Source organism: Chenopodium album, chromosome 21, assembly GCF_948465745.1.
Source record: "Chenopodium album chromosome 21, dcCheAlbu1.1, whole genome shotgun sequence".
Taxonomy (NCBI): domain Eukaryota; kingdom Viridiplantae; phylum Streptophyta; class Magnoliopsida; order Caryophyllales; family Amaranthaceae; genus Chenopodium; species Chenopodium album.
In genome coordinates this window covers 29,293,878-29,319,890 of record NC_137854.1, presented here as the reverse complement: position 1 = coordinate 29,319,890, position 26,013 = coordinate 29,293,878, and the positions used below count along the sequence as shown (strand labels likewise).

General features: G+C 38.0%; 1 protein-coding gene across 1 annotated transcript; it reads right to left on the bottom strand.

Moving 5' to 3' along the window:
- Positions 1-18,740: 18,740 nt before the first annotated feature.
- LOC145600611 (uncharacterized) lies at positions 18,741-19,999 on the bottom strand. The gene is made up of 2 exons (XM_081656498.1): positions 19,597-19,999; positions 18,741-18,787 (listed from the first exon to the last, which is right to left on the bottom strand). The coding sequence occupies exons 1-2, from the start codon at positions 19,997-19,999 to the stop codon at positions 18,741-18,743; spliced, it is 450 nt and encodes a 149-aa protein (XP_081512624.1).
- Between the last annotated feature and the right edge of the window lie 6,014 nt (positions 20,000-26,013).

The window sequence follows — 26,013 nt, the reverse complement described above, 5'->3', positions numbered from 1 at the left end:
CAGAGTCTGTCGCGTGGCGACAGACTTGTCGTCTGGCGACAGCCTGTAGAAGCGCGTTTTTATCTTTATACAGAATCCGATCTTTAATCAACTTGATCTACGGAATCCGTACAAAAGATGAAATACGTTTTTAGGATAACAAAATAATATTTTATTCCAAATAAAAAACCTTTAAAGATAATTAACTATTAATCCTATCAATATTAGAACTAAGAAGAACTTTCTAGAAACTTCTAGAAAACTATAATTAATCCTAATAGCTTTAGGAATAATAATTAACATTGGGCCCTCCTCTAGATCATTGGGCCACATTAAAATAGAACTCCGGGCCCAGTTTAGTATTTTGGCCATAACTTCCTCAATATTCATCGGAATTGGGCTTATAATATATCGTTGGAAAGGTCTTTTCAAGCCCCATCCAACTACACTATTATTGGACCTTAATCATGGACCAAAATAAACTGAAATGGACGTTTTCAAATAAATAAAGCCATTTTCAAAAACAGAGAGAAAAGAAATTAATTAAAACTAAACCGCGACATTTGACTTTCGAATCACTTTCACCTCATTCGATTATGTTTCGACGCACAAGGCATTCATCACTGGGTTTGGTTTTGGGGAGACACAAATGGGTGTCTACAGAAGCCCCCACTTTGACTGAGTTTGGAGAAACTTATGTTTCGAAAACGAAAGTCAAAGTATTGATAGGGACGGAGAATGATTCAAAACGTTCTGCAATTCCAAATCATTCTTATAACGCCGATACCTGCAAACTAATCATTAGTTAAAACAGATAAAAGAGTTAAGAAACGCGTATCTTGCACCGTCGAGCACACGTCTCTGAAAGTAACCGTTTTGCTGCTATATCTCGTATGTTGTTTGTGACAACCTCCACTGTGCCTCGTGAACGCCATCCTTGAAGATAACCATATGTCGTCGCCTTCAATATTCTTGATCCTCCACAGTATTTCGGGAACATCATCAAAAATTACCGTATGTCGTCATCTCCTGGGTGTGGCCATATGTCGCCACAGCAATATGTCGCCGCTATAGACAATCTCTTCTTTACCTTGAGGGACCGCCGAAGGTGGCCTTACTTCGCCATCTCCATTATTTGTGACACTACCTCGTCTCGACCGTACTTCGCCGCTAAACAATTTCCCTTTATGTTGAGACATTGCAAAAGAATCACTTTACCTATTGACCCTTAATATCATTATTTATCATCACTTTTATATCCGTGCCAGTGCTTCGGTGCTTTTGCCTTTGTAAACCATTACTTTGGTGCGTTTACAGAACCAATATTTCGGTGCCCTGAACCATTATTTCGGTGCCTTATTTGTTGAACCATTATTTCGGTGCCTTATTATGAGCCAATACTTAGGCGCTTTAAGCTAAAGTGAGACGATCTTTCATCAAGTCGATCACTTAGTGCATTTGATCAAGCTGATTAAATCATGTAAATTACTCAAAGGGGCTAACTGGCGTACCAAGGAACCCAAATCACTAAACTGGACCCAAAAAACCACAAGGAAGAGCCCAGACCTCTGTCACCACACCAGCGCTGGCCAGAAGCATCTGTCGCGAGCATTTTCTTCTGTCACCACGCGACAGAGTCTGTCGCCTCGCGACAATTTTGTCGTTTGGCGACAGAATCGGGGTCTTAAAACCCGTCTTCTTCCTCTTTCTCATTTCGCTGCTCTGCTTCACGAAAATCACAAAATCTTCACTTTGCTCGTTCTTGCTCATTTCTCAACCGAATTCGCTCAAACTTGTTGCAAATCGAAGCTTTTCTCATCTATTTTCCCGATCTATGTAAGTTTTGCTCAAACTCAACTCGGTTTTTGATGAATTGTCTGTTCTTGTTTGCGGTTTTTTCGAAAATTCGAAAATTATCTTGCTTAATTCGCTTTGTTCGTCGAATTTTATGCCTTGAATTTGTTTAATTATGTTTGTATATTACCTTGGGAGTGTTTTGAGACTTGTTTGACTCAATTTGGTGAAGAAACGAACGATTCACCATTGTTGGACCTCTTAAGGTCGTGAAGAACAATGTGGGTCGTTTTTGGCATTTTAACTGCTTTTTCTTGTGCAATTTGTCTTAGGTAGCCCCCAAGTATCCTTTTAACCTTCTGTTTTTAGCAGGCTGGTCCCAGGGAGTTCATTCCTCCGAGGATGTCTATACGTTACCAGGGTACGTATGGGCCGATCGAGGAGCTCATTCCGCCTGCTCCAGAGGGGGAGCAGTTTGTGGAGCGGTCTATCCCTCGTCACCAGACTCGAGTAAGTGGTTAGGCCATTTTATATGATCATTGCACTGGCTTTATGTTTGCTATTCTGACTTGATTGTTTCGATAGTTTTCTCGCGAGGTGGTGACGGCTATGGCAAGGTGGATTGACGCCTTTCGCAGCCAGCTTGTGCGGTTGCGGAATCGTGCTACGTGTCGTAGCAATGACGTTGAGGAGGTATTATTTTACTTTCACTGTTTTTGGTTTTATTTTTGTTATATTGGCTAATTTTGAATTTATGTTTGCAGGGGCAGCCTATTCCTTCTCCACGCACTCGGTCGAGGCCCGAGCCTAGGAGGGAGACTACTAGGTCCGACTCGAGGCGTCGCCGGACTACCTCTAGTGGACGAGGTGGTCGTTCCGAGGCCGCCGCTGTAGAGGATTCGGCGTCATCGCCGGAGGATGCTCCGACCGGGCCGACTGTTCGAGGTGGGATGGGTGGTGGGACATACGAGTTTGGCTCGTCATCGCAGCAGCCCCAGCCTCTTTCTGTCGGGTTTCAGGGTGAGGTTAGGTGGCCTGGCCCTGAGCTGCAGTTTGCGTCATCTGGTGGTCCAGGGGACGATGATGGTCATACTCCGCGGAGTAGGGCATTTTTTGATACATTTGGTATCCCTCGCGATCTGCGACCTCCGGCACCATAGTTGTACCTGTATTTATTTTTATGTTTGACTTTTATAGGACTTTGTCTGGTGTATTTATGCGACTCATGTATTAGACACTTGTATATATATGCATTTATTTTATTATTTATTAAACATTTCACTTAGTTTGTCATTTTATAATGTTTGCATCGTGTGTGGAAAAGTGTAATTTTGCGCGAAATTTTTCCGTCATTTTTAATATTAGTGGAGGGTATACCGACTCTCTCCCCCAAAAGATAAAAGGAAAAAATGAGGGCAAGCTTGAAAGATGAAGCTTTATTATTATAATATTGATAATGATGGTCATAATAATAATAATAGCAATAATAATAATAAGAAAAATAAGGGTAATAAGGGATAATAATAATAATAATAATAATAATAATAATAATAATAATAATAATAATAATAATAATAATAATAATAAAAAGGGATAAAACAGTAAGTCAAGTCAAAGTCGAAGTCAGATACGTAGAAACACGGTTTCCTACGCGCAATAGGTGACGCTGTTTAAGGAAAAGACTGGCGCCGCGTTATCCAGTCTGTCGCCACGCGACAGACTCTGTCGCCACGCGACAGACTCTGTCGCCAGGCGACAGCCTCTGTCGCCACGCGACAGTTTTGTCGCCTGGCGACAGACATGTTTTCCTATTCCCTTGAGGAATGGAAGTCTGTCGTGCAGGAAAAGTTATAAATAGCCCCCAAATAGTCCGTTTACTGCATAATTTGATCATCTTATCAAATAATTAAATTAATTAGTGATCATGTCTCTAGCTAAGAAAACCTTTTGTGGGTACATGGATGATTGGTGTCGTCGCTTGACTGCTAAAGATAGGAAAGCATTAGAACTTTCTCATATGGGGGGTATGTTTGGGGTCAGGGGGATGATTCTTGATACTGATTTTATTTATTCTGCTATAGATTATTGGAATATTGATACTCATTGTTTTAGATTTTTCCATGATGAAATATGTCCTTTACCGGAAGAATTTGGAGCCATTATAGGTTATTATTCTACTGATCTTGCGGTAATGCCTAGAGTTAATGAGTATTACTATAAAGATTTTGAGCACTTCTTTGATTTAAGGGGAACGGCTTTAAAAAACATAGTGCACGGGAATGTAGTTAATTTGACAGATTTTGCGCATTATTATTATGATAATCCTAATCCCGATTTTCGCACGTATAAAAGAAGGGCCTTTCTTTATTGTTTATTTAATCAATTGCTCTTAGTTAGTGGTAAAGATAACGAGGGGCAATCAATAATCATATCTGTTATAGAACAAGTTGAAACTGGGAGAAATCCAATGCCGTTAATTGTTGGAGAAACTATGCTATGGTTAGATGCATTAAGAAAGAATCCAAAAGCACCTTTTAGAGGTTCTCCAATCTTATTACAGGTATAAAATAATACTATTATTATTTAATCATTAAAGCATATTATTTTTACACTTGTAAAATTAATGTAAACAAATATTTTGCAGATATGGCTCATGGAGAGATTGAAGCTTATTAATCCTCCTGACGACATTCAAACTTATGTTCCAAACTGCATCATCCGCCGAAAGAAGCGATTCTTGAAGATCGGTCGCCGTGAATGGAGCAAGGTGTTTGCCGCTGGTGATTTTACCATAAACTGGGTTGTCCCTTGGTGGAGGATCGACGCGATGATTGGTTGTAGTAACCAGGCATATTGTCGTCTCCCGAGCTTATCAAGACTAACTTTTTATTTCCCTTGTAGAGTCTTGAGACAATATGGTCTTGCACAAACCATCCCTACAGGGGATCTTCGCCGCCCTTATGAGTTTCCTGTGTCACAAGAGATTGAGCGCTTCGATAGATACTGGAGTGGTAGGCCTTTATGGGAGGTGATTGCCTATAAGGAACCGCCTTGTCTGTCAAACAAAGTGAAGCAGTGGCTTGATGGAAGATTTCAGAGACCTCAAGAGACCAATGTGAAGGACCGACTAGGTGACAAGAAAATTCCTGCTAAAGAGCGTCTAGGGGCAAGAATTGAATTCAAAACTCCTATTATGCCTAGGAAGAAGAGTGCTAAAAAGAATAAAGGAAAAAGAAAGGTGGATTCTACCGAAAAGGAAGTTTGGGTAGAGAAGAAACATGGAGTCCTAGCGGAGGGAGAAACTATTGATACCAAAATAGAGTGCAGATCTTCTAACGGTTGTCTCCTAGCGAAAGTAATGGATCAAGAGGAAGAGAAAGAAGACACAAACTGGAAAAGGATGAAGAAAGAGAAGAAAGATTAGAACATTGCTTGTCTTTTGATTTATTTAGACAAATTTAAAAAAAAAATTTTAGTTAATTTTTTAGCTTTTATTTTATCAATAATGTACTTTTATTTATTAATTAATAAAATTCCAGCTTTTATTTTAATTAACTTTTAATTAAAGCAATGAAGATAATTTAAACATATATTTTTCGGAAAATTAATTCGAGTACGAGAGTCGAAAAAATTTCCAGAATACATGAAACTTGTCCAGACACTTGCAGAAGATTGGCGCCGTTGCCTGAGGTACTGTCGCCGGCGATTTGACTCTGTCGCCTGGCGACAGAATCTATTTTCTGGCGCCAGTCTTGAAACTTTGCAGACGTCGTTTTTTTTTGCTTCGGGGATACAGGATTTGAAGAAATTAAAGTGGCCGCACCCAATTCGGGTTGCCTACGTATCCTTTATTTAAGGAATCAGGCCGAACGTAGCTCTTTTGAGTGTTTACTCAAATATTTATGGGTAGTATTTCTTAAGTTGGTCAAGATTTGTCATATTTGAAAATTCATTGCCATCCATGTCAGTTAATTTAGCTGCGCCTCCTGACAAGATTGTTTTGACAATGTATGGTCCGGACCAATTAGGGCGGAATTTGCCCCTTGGGTCTAAAACATTTTTCCTTAATGCTTTTAATACCAAGTCCCCAACCTTGATATTTCTAGTCTTGACTTTTTTGTTGAAATGTCTAGCCATACGGGTTTGATAACATTGGGTATGGTGTAGAGCTTCTAGTCGTTTTTCATCGAGTAGGATTAGCTCTTCGTATCGTGCTCTGGTCCACTCAACCTCATCGAGTTTACTTTCTAACGCGATGCGTAAAGAAGGTATTTCTAATTCTACAGAATGTACAGCATCCATCCCGTATACTAAATTGAATGGTGTATTTCCTGTTGATGTTCGGATTGACGTGCGGTATCCCCACAGTGCAAAGTGGAGTTTGTCAGGCCAATCTTTATAATTTTCAGTCATTTTCTCGATGATTGTTTTTAAATTCTTATTAGCAGCCTCAACTGCCCCATTTGCTTGAGGTCTATATGGAGAAGAATGGTGATGTTGAATGCCATATTTTTGTAGCAATTCTTCACATTCTGCTTGAAAGTGAGTTCCATTGTCACTTATCATCTCACGTGGGACTCTGTATCGGCAAATTATGTTTCTTTCGATAAAGAGTGCTACATGTTTGGCGGTGAGTTTGGCATATGATTGTGCTTCCACCCACTTTGTGAAGTAATCTATTGCAACCAAGATGTATTCATGACCTCCTGTTCCTGGGGGTGTAATTTTTCCGATTATGTCTATTCCCCATGTAGAGAAAGGCCATGGTGAAGTATAGGTGTAGAGAAGAGATGGCGGAATATGTTGCAAATTTGCATAAATTTGACACTTAGGGCATCTTTTTACATATTGATGACAATCTTTGTTCATGGTAGTCCAGTAATATCCTTCTCGCATTATCTTTTGGACTAGCATTTTACCGTTAATATGTGTTCCGCATATACCCTCATGGATAACTCTCATAGCCCTTTGAGCATCCTTTTTACCTACACATAATAGAGCTCGTCCATTAGGTACCCTTTTGTGTAGTTTATTTCCTATGAGTACAAATTGGGAAGCTAAAAGCCTTAATGCTCTTTTTGCTCTTTTGTCAGCATGAGGAGGGTATTCTCCCTTAGTGACATAATTCAATATATCTACGAACCATGGTTCCTCCTCTGGTTCTTCTTCTTGAATTACTTCATCATCCTCTATAGCTTGAATTTATGCGGGTTTATGCCTTTTCTCTATGGTTAAAGGCATTTGTTCAATTTCTTTAGGTATTCTAACCATTGAGGCTAACCTTGCCAGAGCGTCGGCGAATTGATTTTCTTCTCTAGGTAAATAAGTGTATTCTACCTTTTCCAGTTGATCGGTGAGAGTTTCCAAATATGTCTGGTAAGGAGCTAAACTCTCACTCCTAACTTTCCATCTTTTGGAAATTTGGTTAATGATTAAGGATGAATCTCCAAATATCCGGAGTTTTTTCACGCCTAAGGCTAAAGCGGTTTCGAGGCCTACGACGCATGCTTCATATTCAGCTGCGTTGTTAGTGACGTCGAAATCTAATTTGATGGATATAGGAACATGTTCTTCCTTAGGTGATACCAATAAGACTCCTACACCGCACGCTTTTTGGTTCGAAGCTCCATCAAAGTATAGAGTTCACGTGTCATCTTCTGTCATCATCAAATCTTCGTTCGGGAATTCGTTGTCTTCTAAGGGTGTTGAATCTTCTATCGGGAAATCTGCTAGAAAATCCGAAACCACTGATCCTTTGATTGCTTTTTGAGGCATAAATCTTATGTCAAATTGGGCTAAATTTACTATCCATCTTGAGATTCGTCCATTAAGTGTAGATCTTTCGAATAGATATTTTAAGGGATCCATTCGTGAGACTACATAGACCGTGTGCACGAGCATGTAATGTCTTAGTTTAGTTGTGGCCCATACCAATGCGAGGCACAAATTTTCCAGCGGTGTGTAGCGTGTTTCGTACTCGAGCATTTTCTTACTTAGATAATAAATGGCATTTTCCTTGCTTTCTACCTCTTGTGCGAGCATAGCCCCCATTGTTTCCTTTGTGACAGTTAAGTATAGCCTTAAGGGTATTCCGGGGAGTGCTGGAGCTAATACGGGAGGATTTGCAAGATAGGCTTTGATCTTTTCAAAGGCTTTTTGACACTCATCGTCCCATATATTTGGTACATTCTTCTTAAGCTTCTTAAATATTGGTTCGCATATTGTAGTCAACTTAGATATGAACCTACTTATATATTGCAACCGGCCAATAAATCCTCGAATTTGTTTTTCGGTTTTGGGCGGTGGCATGGACATGATTGCCTTTATCTTTGTAGGATCTATTTCTATTCCTCGAGAACTTATGACATAGCCTAAAAGCTTCCCTGAAGTAACCCCAAAAGCACATTTAGAAGGGTTTAGCCTCATATTGTATTTTCTTAGTCTTTCGAAGAATTTCTTTAAGGCTATTGGATGTCCTTGACGGTCTTTTGATTTTACAATCATATCATCCACATAGACTTCTACCTCTTTATGCATCATATCGTGGAGTAGGGCAGTTGCTGCTCGTTGGTAAGTGGCACCTGCGTTTTTTAGTCCGAATGGCATTACCGTATAGCAATAAGTACCCCACGGTGTTATGAATGTTGTCTTCTCCATATCTTCTTCGGCCATGAGGATTTGATTGTACCCTGCATATCCATCCATAAACGAGAGAAGTGCATGGTTTGCCGTATTATCTACCAAAGTATCGATATGTGGTAAAGGGAAGTCGTCCTTTGGACTTGCCTTGTTTAAATCTCGATAGTCGACACACATTCGAACTCTACCATCTTTTTTCGGAACTGGGACCACATTAGCGACCCATTCGGGGTATTTGGATACCCGGATAAAACCTGCAGTTATTTGTTTTTGTACTTCTTCTTTTATTTTAAGGGCTACGTCGGGTTTCATTCGACGTAACTTTTGTTTTACAGGTTTCATTCCTGGAATTAATGGTATAGTGTGTTGAGCTATTTCTCTATTAATGCCTGGCATATCTTCGTATGACCAAGCAAATACATCGATAAATTCTTTTAGTAGATTAATTAAATCGGTTCTTTCTTCTTTGTTTATTGTCAATCCGATTTTAACTTCTCTTTTAATGGTTGGATCTTTTGAGATGTCAACCGTTTCTGTATCCTCAATTATTGGCGTTTTATTTTCAAGTGTTTCCATTGCTTTAATAATTTCTTTGTCATTTTCATCATTAGCCAAGCAATGTTCGTCATCTTTAGATAAAGAGAAACAAGAGAGATAAGGGGAAGAAGACATATTATTGAACTCGGAAATCATTACATCAAATAAAGAAATATCCGTCGGGATTTGATTACTAACTATCCTAGGAGCAGGAGAAGAAGAGGAAGATGCTACAACTAAGGACTTAGAAGACTCGATAGGGGGAGACTCTAATTCAGACTCTGACTCAGACGACTCTTCGAAAATTGGTCCTTGTCCTGTGGTTACTGAAATCTCCCTTCCACTTGTAGTGATGATTCTCACCGTCTTGCGCCATCCACGCTCTTGATCTTCTACAGGAGTGATAAGTTTGGAAGGATCGAAATTTTCTCTTTGGAGTACTGCTTGGATAAGCGATGAATTATCCTCCACATGTTTTGGTTCGTTCTTTTCCCTTCCAAAGAGGAGTCCCATGACATTAAAGTCAAAACAAGGAGGTGCTTTTTCCTTATATGTTGGAGCTGGGATCTCGTCTAGGAAACAACAATCCAGGAAGATTTCGAATCCAGGCTGCCTTATACCATTCACGACAAAGGGTTCGGGAAATTCATGACAAGGGTAATCCTCTCCTTCTCTTATAAATTGCCCATTTAAAGTGAGAGGATATTGGTCCATGGGTATTTCCCTTTTTTGTATGCGGGCATCTCTTCGTGCCTTTAATTTTTCCTGGGCCCATTTGAAGTCTTCGCGAGTTGGTTCGAAACCAAGTCCGAAAGTATCCAATTTAGGAAGGCTAGGAAAAAACATGTGTTTATCTATTCCCTTTTTCTTTCCTAGAGTCATTCCGGGAAAGTGTCCTTGTTTTCTTAGGATAGCATTCGTCACCATGTTTGAGTGGAGGTCATAATGAAGAGGGGTCCTTTCGTCTTCCTCTATTAAGGAGACCTCTTCGCTAAAGCCCCACAAATCTTCGTCATCTTCATCATGTTCTACATTAATTAGTGGATTTTCTATTGTTTTGATCCTCATAGGTGAAGCATCGATGGTGATTGGAATGCCTCCCACTATAGCCTTTACTTGTTGATGAAGAGATGAAGGGACGGCCTTTAGATCATGAAGCCAAGGGCGTCCTAGTAGTAAGTTGAAAGAAGCTTTGATATCTACTACTTGAAACGTAGTGGCATGTTCAATTGCGCCTGTCGTTATATTCATGGTGATTGTCCCTAATGCCTGTCGTCGTGAATAATCATAGGCTCTTATTCCTTGGGATGATGGGGATAAATCCTCGTCTCTTATTCCCAGCATCCTGGCGGTTCTAAGCGGGCATACGTTAATTGCCGAACCGTTATCAACAAGGGTCATAGGGACATTCATTCTTTTGCATATGACCGTGAGATTTAGAGCCTTATTGTGTTTGTCACCTTCCGGGGGTAGATCTTTATCTGAAAAGGTGACTAGATTAATTGGACTTGGGAGATCACTCGTGAGAAAGTTTGCGAGTCCCTCAGGAGTGGTGTCCGAATCAATGCCTACTTTAGCCAAAGCATCCATAACTGCTATTCTATGCTCTCGAGACGTGACTAAAAGCTTCCATACGTTCATCTCTACCTTAGTCTTTTTTAACTGTTTGACGACATCGTTGTCTTCTATGATAGGTATGGGGATTTGTTGGATAGAAGGTATGGGTTGTGTTGAAATGGGAGGTTGTACTCTCCCGGATCTAGTGAGGACATCTATAGGTGAATCTTCCTCATCCCAAATGTCACTTACCGGATAAATTGTTGATAGAGGAGTTTCTTCAATGTCTTTAAGGTAAACATCCTCATCATCACTGTCCCATACTCCATTTATTGTGGCATCTTGTGGTAGTTGAACTAGCTTTTTCTCATCAATCAAGCGTTGAACCAAATCTTTAAATCTAAAGCATTGTTCGATTGTATGTCCCCCGGATTGATGATATGCGCAGTAATACTTGTCTGTCCTCTTCAATGATTCAAATGGTCTCGGCTCGAGGGGTTGGACTTTTCCGCTCTCGAAGAGCATTTTAAACATATTTGTGTATGACATCCCAATTGGAGTGTACTTCCTAGTGCTCTTTTTAGGGGTGTCAATTACTTGGAAAGAAAAGGGTTTCTTTTTCTTAAGCAATTCGTTTTGCTCTTTTATAGCTTCGAAGGTTTGCGACATAAACTTTTTTAATTCCGAAAGTATTAATGTTAATGCCACTACTTCTTGTTTAGACGCGTATTCTTGACCGGAGAATTCGAGAGCATCTTCGAAGATTTCTTCTTCAATAGTCTCGATAGGCTCTACGAGACTAGATGGATCCTCTTGGTTTTCTTCGTCGGAAATAGCCAAAGAATCTGATAGTGGTGCAGTATTGATGCTTGGCTTCTTACTTGCAGGGGGTAATGGGAACTTGTTACTATCAATCAAGTCTTGAATGGCTTCCTTTAACCTCCAACAATTTTCTGTAGGATGACCTCTACCCTGGTGATATTTGCAATGTGCATTTGGGTTCCAGTTAGCGGTTCTCCTTTCGACAGGTGGATCTCCAAATGGTCCAATGGGAGTTATGAGACCTTTTGCATGTAGACGATCAAACGCGGTGTCATAGCTCATACCAATAGGAGTATAGTTCTTCCTAAATGGCTTCTTTTGTCCTAGATTATTGTTCATTGTTAGTACTTCATTAAGAGGAAAAGTGCTAACATTATTTGAGTGGGTATATTTAGATGAAGAAGGATTGTCGTTCTTCTTATTTTTCCAGCCACTACTTGAGCTATTACTAGCAAGTTTTTGTTTAGTGAGGTCATCTTCAATGTTAATTCCAATGTCATATACTGCTTTGAATGTGTTTAGGTTGCTTTGGTATTTTAGATGCTTGGAATATTTCTCTTGGAGGTTCTTAATGAACATCCTAACGGATTCCTTTTCACTAGGCACTTCAACCATTTTTGCAGTGGTTTCCCTCCATTTATTGAAAAAGGAGGTAAAACCCTCATTTTCTTTTTGTTTCAGCATTTCTAATTCTCTGTGATCGGTTTCAACTTGTATATTGCATTTGTACCTTTCAATGAAAGCGGTCACAATAGATTCCCAACTAGAGGTCTTTTCTTTATCCAGTGAAAAGTACCACTGTTGACATACAGCTTCTAAGGACAACGAGAATACAGAATGGAAAGCTTTCCTATCTATTCCCTTAATACCCATTACAGTTTCAAAAGCCCTTAAATGAAAGTAAGGATTATCCATAGCCTTAAACTTAGGGATGTCGTTGGGATTGAATTTTTGTGGAAGGAGATCCTTATCCACCGAGACCCCTTGAGAGCTAATCTCTTGAAATCTGAAATCATTGGATAGCTTGCCCAAACTTTCCTGGATTAGGTCCATTTGCTTCTGTTTCTCACGATTGTTAATTTGCAATGATAGGTTTTGTAACATCTCAGCCAAGTTGGCTACCTGTCCCCTGACTTCATTAAGCTCTTCTTGACTAGCCATTGCCTTCTTAGCCTTTCTTTTCCTACCGATTGGTTTGTCGAAAAGTAAGACTTGAACGAAAGTGTTGTCTTTGATTAAACGCCCTTCCTTTCTTGACCACGCGCTGTAATTTAAACCATATTTGTTTTAATATTTGACTCTAATTGACTTGACTTTATGTTTATAATAAAAAAAAATGATGGGGTATATATTATGTATATGTTAAGGGAAATTATATTGGAGGATTAATATCCGACTTACCCCCCCAAAAAAAATGACGGAAAACACGCATTCAAGACTCTCTAATCATGGTTATAACGTGACAAACATGTTATGTGTGCGCTTTATGTGAATGTGAGTGACATGCATTGACTACTAGTGTGTAACCATGAGACTTTTAGATGCCTAAATTCAATTAAAGACTTGAACATGGTTTAAATAACTAACAAATTGATTAATTCGATTAGCAGATCCATTAATTAGACTCATTGTGATGACTCGGGTAAGAAAACTGGACTGTCGCCAAAACAACAGAACTGTCGCCACTGTTTAGAGCCTGTCGCCAGACGACAAAATTGTCGCCAGGCGACAGACACTAAACTGCAGCGCCACAGTCCAAACTTCTGCGCCATTGCTGGAACATTAATCTGGACTGTTTCCAGTAATTTTACTCTAAGTGGACATGCCTAAAGTCGTACTAAGTCGAATTGATTAAATTATTAGTCATTAATTAATTCAAGATTAATTAATTAATTAGTTAGACAAAGTCCTTTTAGTCATTAGTCAATTTATTAGTCTTGAACACAAGTCAAACAAACGGTTAGCGCACATATAATATATTCAAGCAAGAGGTACACATAGTTCACATAGTCACAAGATGAGTTTGCAACCTAACCATGGCTCTAGTTCTCTAAAGTTCGAGGATATGGGTTAAGTCAAAAGAAGGTCCATGGTTAAGAATCCACATGCATTGCACACAAGCCTGCCAAGAGGGTTGGAGCGAATGGACAAGATTCCGCGAGTGCGGTATGAGACTAGACTCGACGCCATGGTTGGATAGATTCACAAGACTTACACGTCCCCAAATCTGAGCTTTGCACAAAATAGTGGAATACTCCATTGGGCAGGCGAAGCAAGGAACCCCCAGAGGGTTATATCCATATGTAGAACACATATGGGTTTCAGAAAAGTGAGAAAACGATTCAATCAATAAGCAAAATCGAGCCAACAACACTAGAAAAGGTCAAAGCAAGAAGACAAAACCCTGGCTCGGTATTGGAAGAACTTGGCGCCAGACAACAGGGACTGTCGCCGCAAAAAAGTCCCTGTCGCCAGGCGACAGAACTGTCGCCAGGCGACAGAAACTTTTTACGGGCGACAAGCCCTGCTTTCTAGACGCTAGTTCCTACATGCCTTGGCAAGTTTCTGTGTCCTTCGAATTTTCCAGTTTTCGTATTATCTTTTCGATTCTAGTCATGAAAGATATTTCCCAAATTTCCTACGTGTAAAATTCCTATGGATTGACTCATGGGGTGCTCCCATGAGGACCTTTTAATGCATATGACAATAATGTTAATCAAATTACGCACATGAAATACTTAGAATTTTTCGAGTCTCATCCGCTCATTCTAAATAATTGCCAAAATTTAATAAATTTCAGGAATATAAATAGAAATCCTCCCCAGTGGAGTCGCCAAAAACTGTAGGGAATATTTCAAGCATTACGATAACCCCAAACTTGAACCCCATTGTGATCATACACTAAAGTACGGTGGCGTTCCAAAGGGAAAGACAAAGAGCAAAAAGAGTCGCCAACAAGTTTTAAGGAACTTGTACCCAAAAGACAATCCAAAGGACCGTCAACTACTCCATAAGGTCTTAAACCAAACAGGGTCCGGGGATGAGGGTACGAATCCAATCTACAAAAGAAAGGACCCGCCCTATAAAATAGGCCTCTACTTTGTTCTGCTCGTATTCATGTGCGCTTTTCGAATAACATACAAACATTATATTAAACCTAACCTGTTTATCTATGTTGGTTGAAATTAATGCACAAATAAGACTATTATTGGCGATCACTTGAGTTAAAATCACATTAGCTTAAACCAAATTAATAATTATCTTATTAAGCGTGATTTCAAGTACAAATTCCCTTTAAACCTGCATAAAAGGTGTGATCAAGCAATAACAATAATATATATTAAGCAACATGACAATAAACAATAAATAATAATAACGATGATAATAACATGATAAGGCATAATAAAGCTTAATAATAATAGCAAGATCCTAGGCATGCTAACAAGATTAACAACAATTCCTAGCATGTCACTAAACAATAAAGATCAAAGCTTTAAACCTAACATGGTACTAACATGATAACATGATATTAGAAAGCATAAAATAACATCCTAACATGATACTAGAAAGCATTAAAAGCATCCTAACATGATACTAGGAATCATAAAACAATAATAAACATGCTATCTACATTGAAAGAGAGTAATCAAAATTACATACTTTGAAGCCTCGTACCTCTTTCTAATAACAAAATACACAAGTTAGTAAACTTCAATGAAAATAATAAAGAATAATTAAAGAACTAAATAATTAAATTAAACAAAGTTTAGACTAGATTTGGACCAAACCCTCAGAAATTATCAAACCTTGCACGTCTAGGGCGAAGGCAACTTCGAACTTGGCTAGATGACTCTAAGTCTAATGTATGCGGAATATTGTTAAAACTAGAAAAGAGAGAAAGAAAGCATCAAGTGCTCAAGAGAGAAGAGAATAAGAAAAGGAATTAATTGTTATTGATGATTCTGAAAACAGGGAATCCGGACACTATTTATAATGAAAATAATCCGGAAAAACACGGAATTTGATAAGGAATAAAACTCCACGCTGTCGCCAAGACTGGACTCTGTCGCGACGCGACAATGTCTGTCGCGAGGCGACAGGGTTTGTCGCGCGGCAACAGAGTCTGTCGCGTGGCGACAGACTTGTCGTCTGGCGACAGCCTGTAGAAGCGCGTTTTTATCTTTATACAGAATCCGATCTTTAATCAACTTGATCTACGGAATCCGTACAAAAGATGAAATACGTTTTTAGGATAACAAAATAATATTTTATTCCAAATAAAAAAAACCTTTAAAGATAATTAACTATTAATCCTATCAATATTAGAACTAAGAAGAACTTTCTAGAAACTTTTAGAAAACTATAATTAATCCTAATAGCTTTAGGAATAATAATTAACATTGGGCCCTCCTCTAGATCATTGGGCCACATTAAAATAGAACTCCGGGCCCAGTTTAGTATTTTGGCCATAACTTCCTCAATATTCATCGGAATTGGGCTTATAATATATCGTTGGAAAGGTCTTTTCAAGCCCCATCCAACTACACTATTATTGGACCTTAATCATGGACCAAAGTAAACTGAAATGGACGTTTTCAAATAAATAAAGCCATTTTCAAAAACAGAGAGAAAAGAAATTAATTAAAACTAAACCGCGACATTTGACTTTCGAATCACTTTCACCTCATTCGATTATGTTTCGACGCACAAGGCATTCATCACTGGGTTTGGTTTTGGGGAGACACAAATGGGTGTCTACAGCCAGGTGTGTGTGGGGGTTGGCAGGGGTCTGCTAGGGGAATGGGCTGCGTGGGGTTTGCCATGTGCGGCCTATGTTGAGGAGGGGGGTGTGAGTTGGGCAAGCTGATTTGTGGAGTTGAGGATAGATGGGCCGTGAGAATGGGCCGTGGGGTTTGGGCTTTGGCTGGTGAGTTGATTTCGTAGGAAAGGGTGAGTGAGCAATGGTGATTGATCATCAAGGCCTAAGAAATCATAGTCCGAGAGCTTGAAACTTGCCAAATTTTTATATGGGAAGGTTGACTCATCCAATACGACATGTCTAGATAGGATAACCTTATTGGTTGAGAGATCAAGACACTTGTAACCACGGTGATTCGAGGGGTACCCCAAGAAGACACAAGGAGTGGATTTAGGAGCTAGCTTGTGAGGAGTAGTTGCGGTTAAATTTGGGAAACAAAGACACCTAAAAACCCGAAGGTGATCATAAGATGGGTTAGTACAAAAGAGAGCTTGAGCCGGGGTTAAGTTCTGTAAGGACTTGGTTGGCAAAATTTTTAATAAATATGTAGCGGTCTTTAAAGCATGTGCCCAAAAATTGGGTGGTAGAGAGGCATGGAATAGTAAAGTGCGCTTGATATTGTTTATGGTCCGAATTATACGTTCGGCCTTACCATTTGGGAAGAAGTGTGAGGGCAAGTGAATCTAAAAACCATACCGTTGTCTAGACAAAACTTTTTAAATGGGTCATTGTCGAATTCTCGACCATGGTCACTTTGAAATGATTTAATGGGTCTTTCAAATTGAGTTAAAACGTATTGTATAAAGGAAAGAAAACTTTGTTAGGCTTGAGATTTAGAAGCTAAAGGAATTGCCCAAACATAATGAGTAAAATCATCCAATAAAACCAAATAATATTTGTGACCATTACTACTACGAATAGGCGAAGTCCACAAATCGGCATGAACAATATCAAAAGCACAATAAGTATTACTATTCGAATGATAAAACGGAAGTCTAACATGTTTCCCTAATTGACAAGAATTGCAAAAATTGGAGTCAAGCTCCTTATTACAATCAATAAAATTATTACTCCTAAGAAAGCTTAAAGAAGGTGCTCCCGGGTGTCCTAGACGGTCATGCCAAGTAGAAGGAGCAACTGTGGTGAGGGACGTGGCAAGACAAGTGCTTGGATCAGTGGTGGTGGTGATGGGATAAAGATCTCCGGAACTATTGCATCTAGTGATAACCCTCTCCGTTCGTAGGTCCTTCACAGAAAAACCATTAAAGTCAAATTCAATAGAAACCGAATTGTCAGAGGTAAATTTACGGACTGAAATAAGGTTTTTAATAATTTGGGGGGCGAGGAGGACATCTCTAAGTGCAAGTTTGTTCGGAAAATTAGTATGACCATAACCAGTTATTGTAATGCGATGACCATTACCAACTAAAATATGATTATTAGTGCTTAAATTAAACAAGGGAAGAAGATTACCGGAAGTATGAGTCATATGGGAGGTAGCTCCTGAGTCCATATACCACCCGTTGTCCGGTGTAGATAATCCCGTTGATGAGTAAGCACTACCAAGCTCCGTAGGCATCATAGGCGGACCATACATGGGTGATCCAATGTAGTAGGCCTGCTGATTTGAATTGGGCCTTTGTTGAAACTGGCCCGTAGTAGGAAAGGGTGCTGGAGGGATTGCCCATTGAGGCCAATATTGTTGTTGGGGCCAATTGCCCTGTTGGGCCCATGGCTGACCAGTAGGCCCAGCTTGTTGTTGAGGGGCTTGAGTTGAGGTTTGTTGCTGCTGCTGCGAACCTCGACCTTGGCTTCCTCGATTCTGGCCTTGACCCTTCCCTTTGCCTCGACCTCCCTTGCCGCTGCCCCTGCCACGAGTAGCACCGCCGCCGCGTCCACCGCCGGTCACCGCCGGCTGCTGTTGCGATGGGTCAGAGGCGGTGGTTTGTTGTTGTTGTTGTGCGACAAAGGTAGTAGGGGGGTTGGTGACATCACTGTTGCGCCGTGATTCTTCAAGAAGGAGGCGAGAACGAGCATTGTTAAAAGTAGGCAGGGGATCAGTTTGTGCGATCATTGTCGCGAATGTGTCAAAATCAGTCTTGTGAAGGCCGGCAACCATACGCAGCACCAACTTCTGGTCGGAGATTGGCTGATCGACGTTTGCGAGTTGATCGGCAATACTGTTTAATTGCTGGCAATAGGCAGTCACATTTGGGAAAGAATCCAGGTGTAGTGAATTGAGTTGAGTCTCGAGATACACCGCCCTCGTGCTCTTGTTATCTTGGAATATGTCCTTGAGACGGTCCCATGTTTGTTGAGCAGTGGACTTGGGAACAAGAATAGTTTGAAGAAGATCGGTGGATATGGTGCCATATATCCACTGTTTCACGATTGCATCCAATTGGTCCCACAAAGCGTTAGAGACATGGGAAGGACGAGAAACCTTGGGATCAATGTGATGTAAAACATCGTATGCAACCATATGATTTTCAAACAACTCCACCCAATTACAGTATTGGACTTTCTCAAAATCTAGAGTAAGGGGGATGGCGTTCTTGATGTTGGTGACAGTGAGTGCCGGATGGAACTCATTGGATGGTGGAGGAGGTGGCGGAGGAGGGGTGTCACCATCCTTTGCCATAGCTGACTGAAACTAGCAGGGAACAAGAACAAGAATAGAGAACTTGTGTGAACCAAAATCTGGAAAAAAACAGAGAACAGAACAGGGGAAAACAAATTGCGGAAAACATGAAGCAGGCAAGGTCCCAATTAAAACAAAAAAACCAAAAGAAAATAATTTGGAAAAAATTAAAAATTGAGATCTAAAACCTAGGCTGTGATACCATGTTAGATTTCGGGAAAACTCCTCAATCTGGAGTGTGTACCATTGATCAAAATATATAGCGTTTACAATGCTAGGCCTAATCACGTTAGGAAACCTAGTTACGATAAACATACAAAATATACAAAATATATCCTAATCTGCGACAAATATTATCCTAAATATAATATCTACCAGTATCAATGTAGTCAAGTGCAGTGGCGTATACAAGATTTTCAAACAGTGGGTTCGAAATCGAAAAAGAAAAAAAAAAGGAACGCAAATACATTAATTAAATATTCAACACATTAGTTCAAATTTGGGATTACAAATGGATTACACTTAGAAAAATGATTTAAAAAAAACCTACAAAAGCATTCATCGAGTTTTCATACTTTGGAAGCGTATCAATACATCATCATTACTAACTCTAGCAAATAAGTCTCTCTCAAGAAAAGTGACTAAACTACCATTCAATAATTGATCGCCCGTACTATTCCGCAACTTATTTTTTTATATAAGTCATTGATGAAAACACTCGTTCTACACTTGCAGTCGCCACCGGAAGGATCAAATGATCAATGCTAGCCGTTAAGCAAGTAAACCAATTTGTAAGAACTAAGAAGTATGCTTATTTGTTTCAACAAACATCATAAAAAGCTCATTAATATCCTTCAAGTCTCCAAACCTTGCATCTTTGCAGTCATTGTCATATCATTATTTGGAATCTCATTGGGATATAACTCAGCAACTCTCATCAACTTTTTCTTATTAAATGCCGCAAATGAATTGACCGGATTTAAGCATGATATACAAATAAGCAACTCCATGTTTTCCTTATCAAATCTATTATTGAGCTTTTGGAGTTGTAAATCAATGACACTTATAAAAATTTCTACCCGAAATCGATGGAGATTAGAAACTTTGGAAAAGAAGCGTTTCGATCTTCCACGAGGAACATACATATCGTCAATACCAAAAACTTCCACTTTATACTTATCACAAAAAGAAATTACAAGATGTAAAAAGTCTACCCACCCATGGACCCTCATATTTTGCAATCGCTCCTTAGTTAATGTAATAAATGTCATGGCATTAACAATATCTTGGTCTCCTCTTTGCAAAGCTTGACACAGTTATCAATTTGGCCAAATATTTTAGACATCAAATGTATCATAAAAACAAATTCAAATTATTCATTGTAATACAACCTCTCCTCACAGCATCTTAACCATTAAGAGGATACTCCGAAATTGGAATTTTCTTTCCAGGGTCATGTGGAAGAAGATCAACATCATAAATGCGAGTATCATCATTTTCAACACTAGCATTTGGATTGTTCTCCCATTGACAAGTTTAAGGTGTGCTCTTAGGGGTTGGAATGGAAGCAGCCACATGAATTGCATCATCATTCGGAGCTCAATTATCTTCTTCTTCTATAAGAGAATCCTTGAACAAGGTGAAGAACAAGTAGGGGATATTTGTGACTTTCCTTCACGTTTCCAAAAAGAATCTAAACTCTGCAATCCGAAATCAAACAACAATCATACAATAAATCAATTACACACTTACACAGTACATAAATATAATGGCAATTTAAGACATCAAATTAATTCAACAATAATCATCAATTACAAACCTTAGGAATCTAAATATTCAATATTTCAATCAATAAATCAATTATAAACACTACAAAATTACAATCTAATTCATTGAATTAACAATTAAGTATTGAAGTAAGTAGAATTATTGTAAAATCCCTCAAAAAAAATGTAGAACAATAGAATTGTAGAGTACCGTACTCCGTTACTCGCTGGGTTGCTAGGCAGATGGTGGAGCCGTGGAGGAGCAGTCAGCAGACAAGTAGCCGTGAGTTGGTGACGGCATGCCGCGGTGGGGTGGAGCAATTGAGTTACAGGAGAGTCAGAGAGGTGAGTTAGGGACTTAGGGTTTTCGAATTTGGGGGAAATAGTTTTGGGGAATTACTGAAGCTGTGAAGTGAAGTATCGATTTTGTTTAAAAATAAAAAATAAAAAAAATGGGTTGTGGGAGGGTTTGAACCCGTGACTCCCTTATAAGGGAAGGAAAGACGCGCTTTAAAAATTACCACTAGGCTGCAGATTAACTTGTTGCTTTATAGTGTGAAGATATTCTAAAAAGAAAAAAAAAACTTTTAATTTTTTTCATAAAATTCAGTGGGTTCAATAAACCCACTTGAACCCAACCTGTATCCGCCCCTAGTCAAGTGTAATGATATAGACGACATCAAATTCCATGGTGCGATTCTTATAATTATGCTCCAATATCTACTTGTTCAACTAGAAAATGAACATAGACAATGAGTTGAGCGTTGCTCATAAGATTATGCTTAGCTTCGTGAGCATGTTCCATTTGCTTGCACACAAAGTTGCACGTGACTTTCACTATGGCACACAAACTTATAGATTCGGTAGATTATAAACCTTAAAATGTTGTTTGATCCTAATATGATGGATTTTGTATTTCTTATTTGAAAGAAGAGAAGGTCTGTATTGTCGAAGCCAATACTTGGAAACTTAGGTTGTCTTGATTTTATGACTTTTATGAATAACTTAAACTAAATTGTAAGGTAATGTTCATTTCGCCTTTAAATAAATAATATTCAGTAAACAAAATTTCAATGCAGCAAAAATAATTTCAGTTCTGCAAAAATAAGTTCAGTTCAATTCAGTATAAAGTAAGTTGAGTTCAATAACTTAAAAACAAATATAAAAGAGAGTCATTAGAAATAATTTCAATAATTTAGCAAGAATAATTTCAGTTTGATAAGTATATTTTCAGCTCTATAAAATCAATTATAGCTGTTCTGTAAAAATAATTTAATTCTAGCAAAATAATTTCAATTTAGTAAAAAGAAGGTGAAATGAACAGAGCCTATATGAGATAAATCTCATTGCACATATCTCCTTAATGATGATATTACACATGAGATGAGGTAGTTAAAGCCACATTATGTTTGGAATGATTACATCTTTGGAAGACTTTGAAAGTACCCTCCCTCCCAAATCCATTTCTGGTTCTAACAAACTTTAGGGGGCAATCCTTCTATACGAGTTGAAAGAAAGACCCATGCCTTGCACCACAATCCTCGAGCATAATCCGATTTTTTCTAAGAGATTAAGGGTAGTGCAAATGGGGTTTTTGAATTTTCCCAAAACTCATTAGTGGCTCCCTAGGTAGTACTCCCTCTGTCCCAAAATAACTGATACAATTTCCATTTTCTTCCATCCCAGAATAACTGAGATGTACAAACCCCAAAACCCAATAAATCCCACATTTTCTCTCTCCTCGCCTCACAATTTCGTTACTTTTTCTCTTTCAACGGACCTCTCAACTCTCTAGAGCTCTCTAATGGAAAACCATATGTCTGGAAATTAAAGTCTACCCTTCTAAACAAGGAAAATTTGTTAATTACTACCTCAAAAAAGGAGCCTTTGTGAATTACTTAAAGGAATTGTGTATTCGCTAAGTGCAATTACTAGATATATGAAGTATCACTATTATGGAGATAACAAGTTCGTTCTTTTGGGTCGTCATTATCTGTTGCTAGACTATGATCAATGATATTTAGGCTAGTCATATAGTCCAAAGCCCGCTAGAATGGATCCTATAAGAACACACAACAAGGGTATTGAGTTAAGCAAGTTAGAGGCCCATTAATAGGCCTCATGAGCAAGTAACTAATCATGACTTGGATTGGGCTAGCATAGTTAGATTATAGTTAGGGTTTTAGGCTTTGACATAGACTCTTATTTAAATATGAGATCTATAAGTAAGATTCATGCCTAGGGTTGCACAATTAAGTCATAATTAACTTACAGTGAAGTTGACACCAAGGCAACCAATCCTAAAAACCCTAATCCTCTCTTTCTCACTCACGACTTTCTCTCTCCTCCCCTCGTCCATACAACCGGCTACTCTTGGTGGCGAGTGTGGTGGTTCGTTGCACGCTCTACTCCGTATAAGGTCAAATGAAGGGTTCAATTGCAACTAACTAGCATGAGTGGAGGTCTTAATCCGTGCTAGTGGACCAAGTAGAGGAATCACATTTGAGGTTCTTTGTCTCCCTTGTTCTTGCTCGATTGTATATGGAATCACGCCTCAAAGGTATAAATTCTTATTCTTTATGTGTTATGCATGAGATCCTTGGTTTAGGTGCTTTATGAATATTATTTATGTTTTTCTGCAATTAGTACCTATAAACTCCTACAGTGGCATCAGTTAGCCTATGCATGTACATATATTGAGTAATAATTCTTTGATAGTCCACAATTTTAATTCAATTAGAAGGGAAAATATTTATTTATGGTTCAATCTTTATGTTAAATGGAGATTTAATTTTTGGAATTATTCAAATATGATTTAAATTTCTCAATTGTTCTAGCAAAATCCGAATTAAGCCCTAGTTTTTCAAAGATTTACTTGAAGCTAAGTAAAGCCCTAAATTTTGATTTTTGTGCTTAATTTTGACGATTTTCGAATATTTTATGCTTCATGAATTTAACTGAATTGATTTTATACATAAAATATGATTTTTCGTATAACCAATAATTTAATTTAAGAGTTAGATTAAATTTGAATTAATTTTGTAAAGAACTCTAGATTTGAAATTGAATTATGAATTTTTCAATTGAATTTGTAGACATCTACTTTGGGCCTCTTGTCCCGACAGGAAGTGCAATGACAATAAATAAAACCATCTTCATGTTAGATTGAAGTGAAGAATACTTATGGATAACTGGTTAAGCCACAAAGCACAAAAGACTAGCCCGAATTAAAGAATAAAGCCAAACAAGGTCCAATTAACTAAACCTGATCATAATTAAGCTTAAGCCCGTGCTTAAAACCTAATAATGACGGATTTAGGAGCGCCTAGGTTAAATTCTAGTGCTGCCACAGAAAAATCCGCGCACATCTCAATCAGTCGCGCTGAGCTGCCGCGCGCAACTAATTCAGTTACGCGTGACACCCCGCGCAACCTCCAGAGTTGCGCTGCGGAAGATTCAGAATTATACGGAAAATATAAATCGAATCTTACCATAATGCCGCGCGCAAGAAGAATAAAGTTGCGTGCAACCCCTGCTGCGGCAGACTGCTCATAACCCTAAACCTAATCATTCCCTATAAATAAGAGCTTAAACCGAGGCTTAAACAGACATAAAATAACCTAAAATTCTGGCAGAATACTTGTGAACTTGTGAACCCTAGCCCTTCTTGTCCTAAACACTCATCCCTTTGATATTTTGCTACTACGGTGGAGGTTCCCCAACAAGAAGGAGTCCATGAAAGATTTCATGGGGAATATTTTGCTAATGTGAAAAATAAAGCCTTAACTAATTAAAAAGATGAGAGGCCGGCTTCAATAGGAAATGGAGGTCATGAAAGATTTCATGGGGAATATTTTGAGCCATCTAGGCTATGATTTGTCTGAAATGAATATGGATGAGGTATATTTCATTAAATATATAATATTGTTATATGATTATTGAATTATATTAAAATATTTTTTATTGGTCATTGCATACTAATTATGAAATTCTAGGTTAATGATAACGTCGATGACGATGAGGATGATGATGAGAATGATGATGAAGAGGATGATGAAATGCAAGTAGATGAAGAGTAATAGTACTATTTATTTTTATTCATTGTAAGTTTTAGTGAAATAAATTTTTTAATCTTTCTTTGGATTTTATAATATTTATTAATGATCATTTATAGTTTTTTTATTTTAGGAATTAATGATTTATACTTATTTTAATTTAATTTTTCGTCATTATTACAGATATTTATTTCATACTTTTTCATGACAGGAAATTATATAATGAAGATGGCTAGAGATCGAATTAGAAGAAATTGAAGAAGATAATGTTGTTTTTAATAAGCTTATAGTTTTAGATGAAAACTCCCTCTTATTCACATTAATATATTATCCATTTTTATTTATTTATTTATTCATACGCATGTTTGAAGTTAAGTAGTTATTTTGTAGGATCAATTATGTAATGACTATTAAATTATTAATAATATCATTGTTGTTTGATTCAATGAAATTAACTTGCTTTATAATGTGATATTGACATGGTTAATTCTTTAAAATGATTTAGTCTATCAATGTACAAAAATTATATCATAAAATGAAATATTGTTGTAATATAAATTTCTCTACATTTAGAATCAATACATTAGAGGCATATATCATGCATTCTGCCTCTAAAAACCTTTCATGTCAAATTTCTAATTTGCATCTAAATATCATTAGCATTAACATACAAGATTGCATCTAATTATATTTTGAGACAAAATTACATGATTTCCTCTAAAAGTATATGATATATAGAAGCAAATAGGTATAATGCCTCTAATTATTTTTGAGGCAAAATTATATGGATGCCCCTAAATATATATGGTATTTAGAAGCAAATTTACATAATGCCTCTAAATATATTTAGGGGCAAGATTATAAGGTTGCCTCTAATTTTATTAAGGGGCAAGGTTATACGGTTGCCTCTAAATATATAGGTTTTTAGAGGCAATGCCTACTTGCCTAGTATTGCCTCTAAAAGAGGCTTTAGGGGCAACCATTAATTAGCGACGGAATTTTTAGAGGCACTTCATTAATTATCTTAAAAAGGTATTGGAGGCAATATCATTATTATTAGGGGCATTTTTTACTTGCTTCACTACTACAAAAAACGGAATAGAGAACAGTTATAATAGGCCTTATAGAACATCTCAGAGGCGATCTTCTGCTAAGCGATGTGTAAAGTTTACAGAACGGGCATAAGAGGCGTTCTATATATAAGGGAAAAGAGAGCGGGTACAAGAGGCGTTCTATATGCAAAAAATAACCGTTCTCTTTCCTGTTTTATATGCTTATAAAAAATAATAAAAGAGAACGGTTAGCAAAGATAACCGTTCTCTTTGTTGTTTTTTTTTTTAAAAAAAAATAAAATAATAATTTTGCGTCATGGAAAATGCATATATACTATTTCGTAATCTGCATCATCAATCAATAAATAAAATTGAATTACAATTGTAAAAGTGAGTCAGATGCCAAATTAAT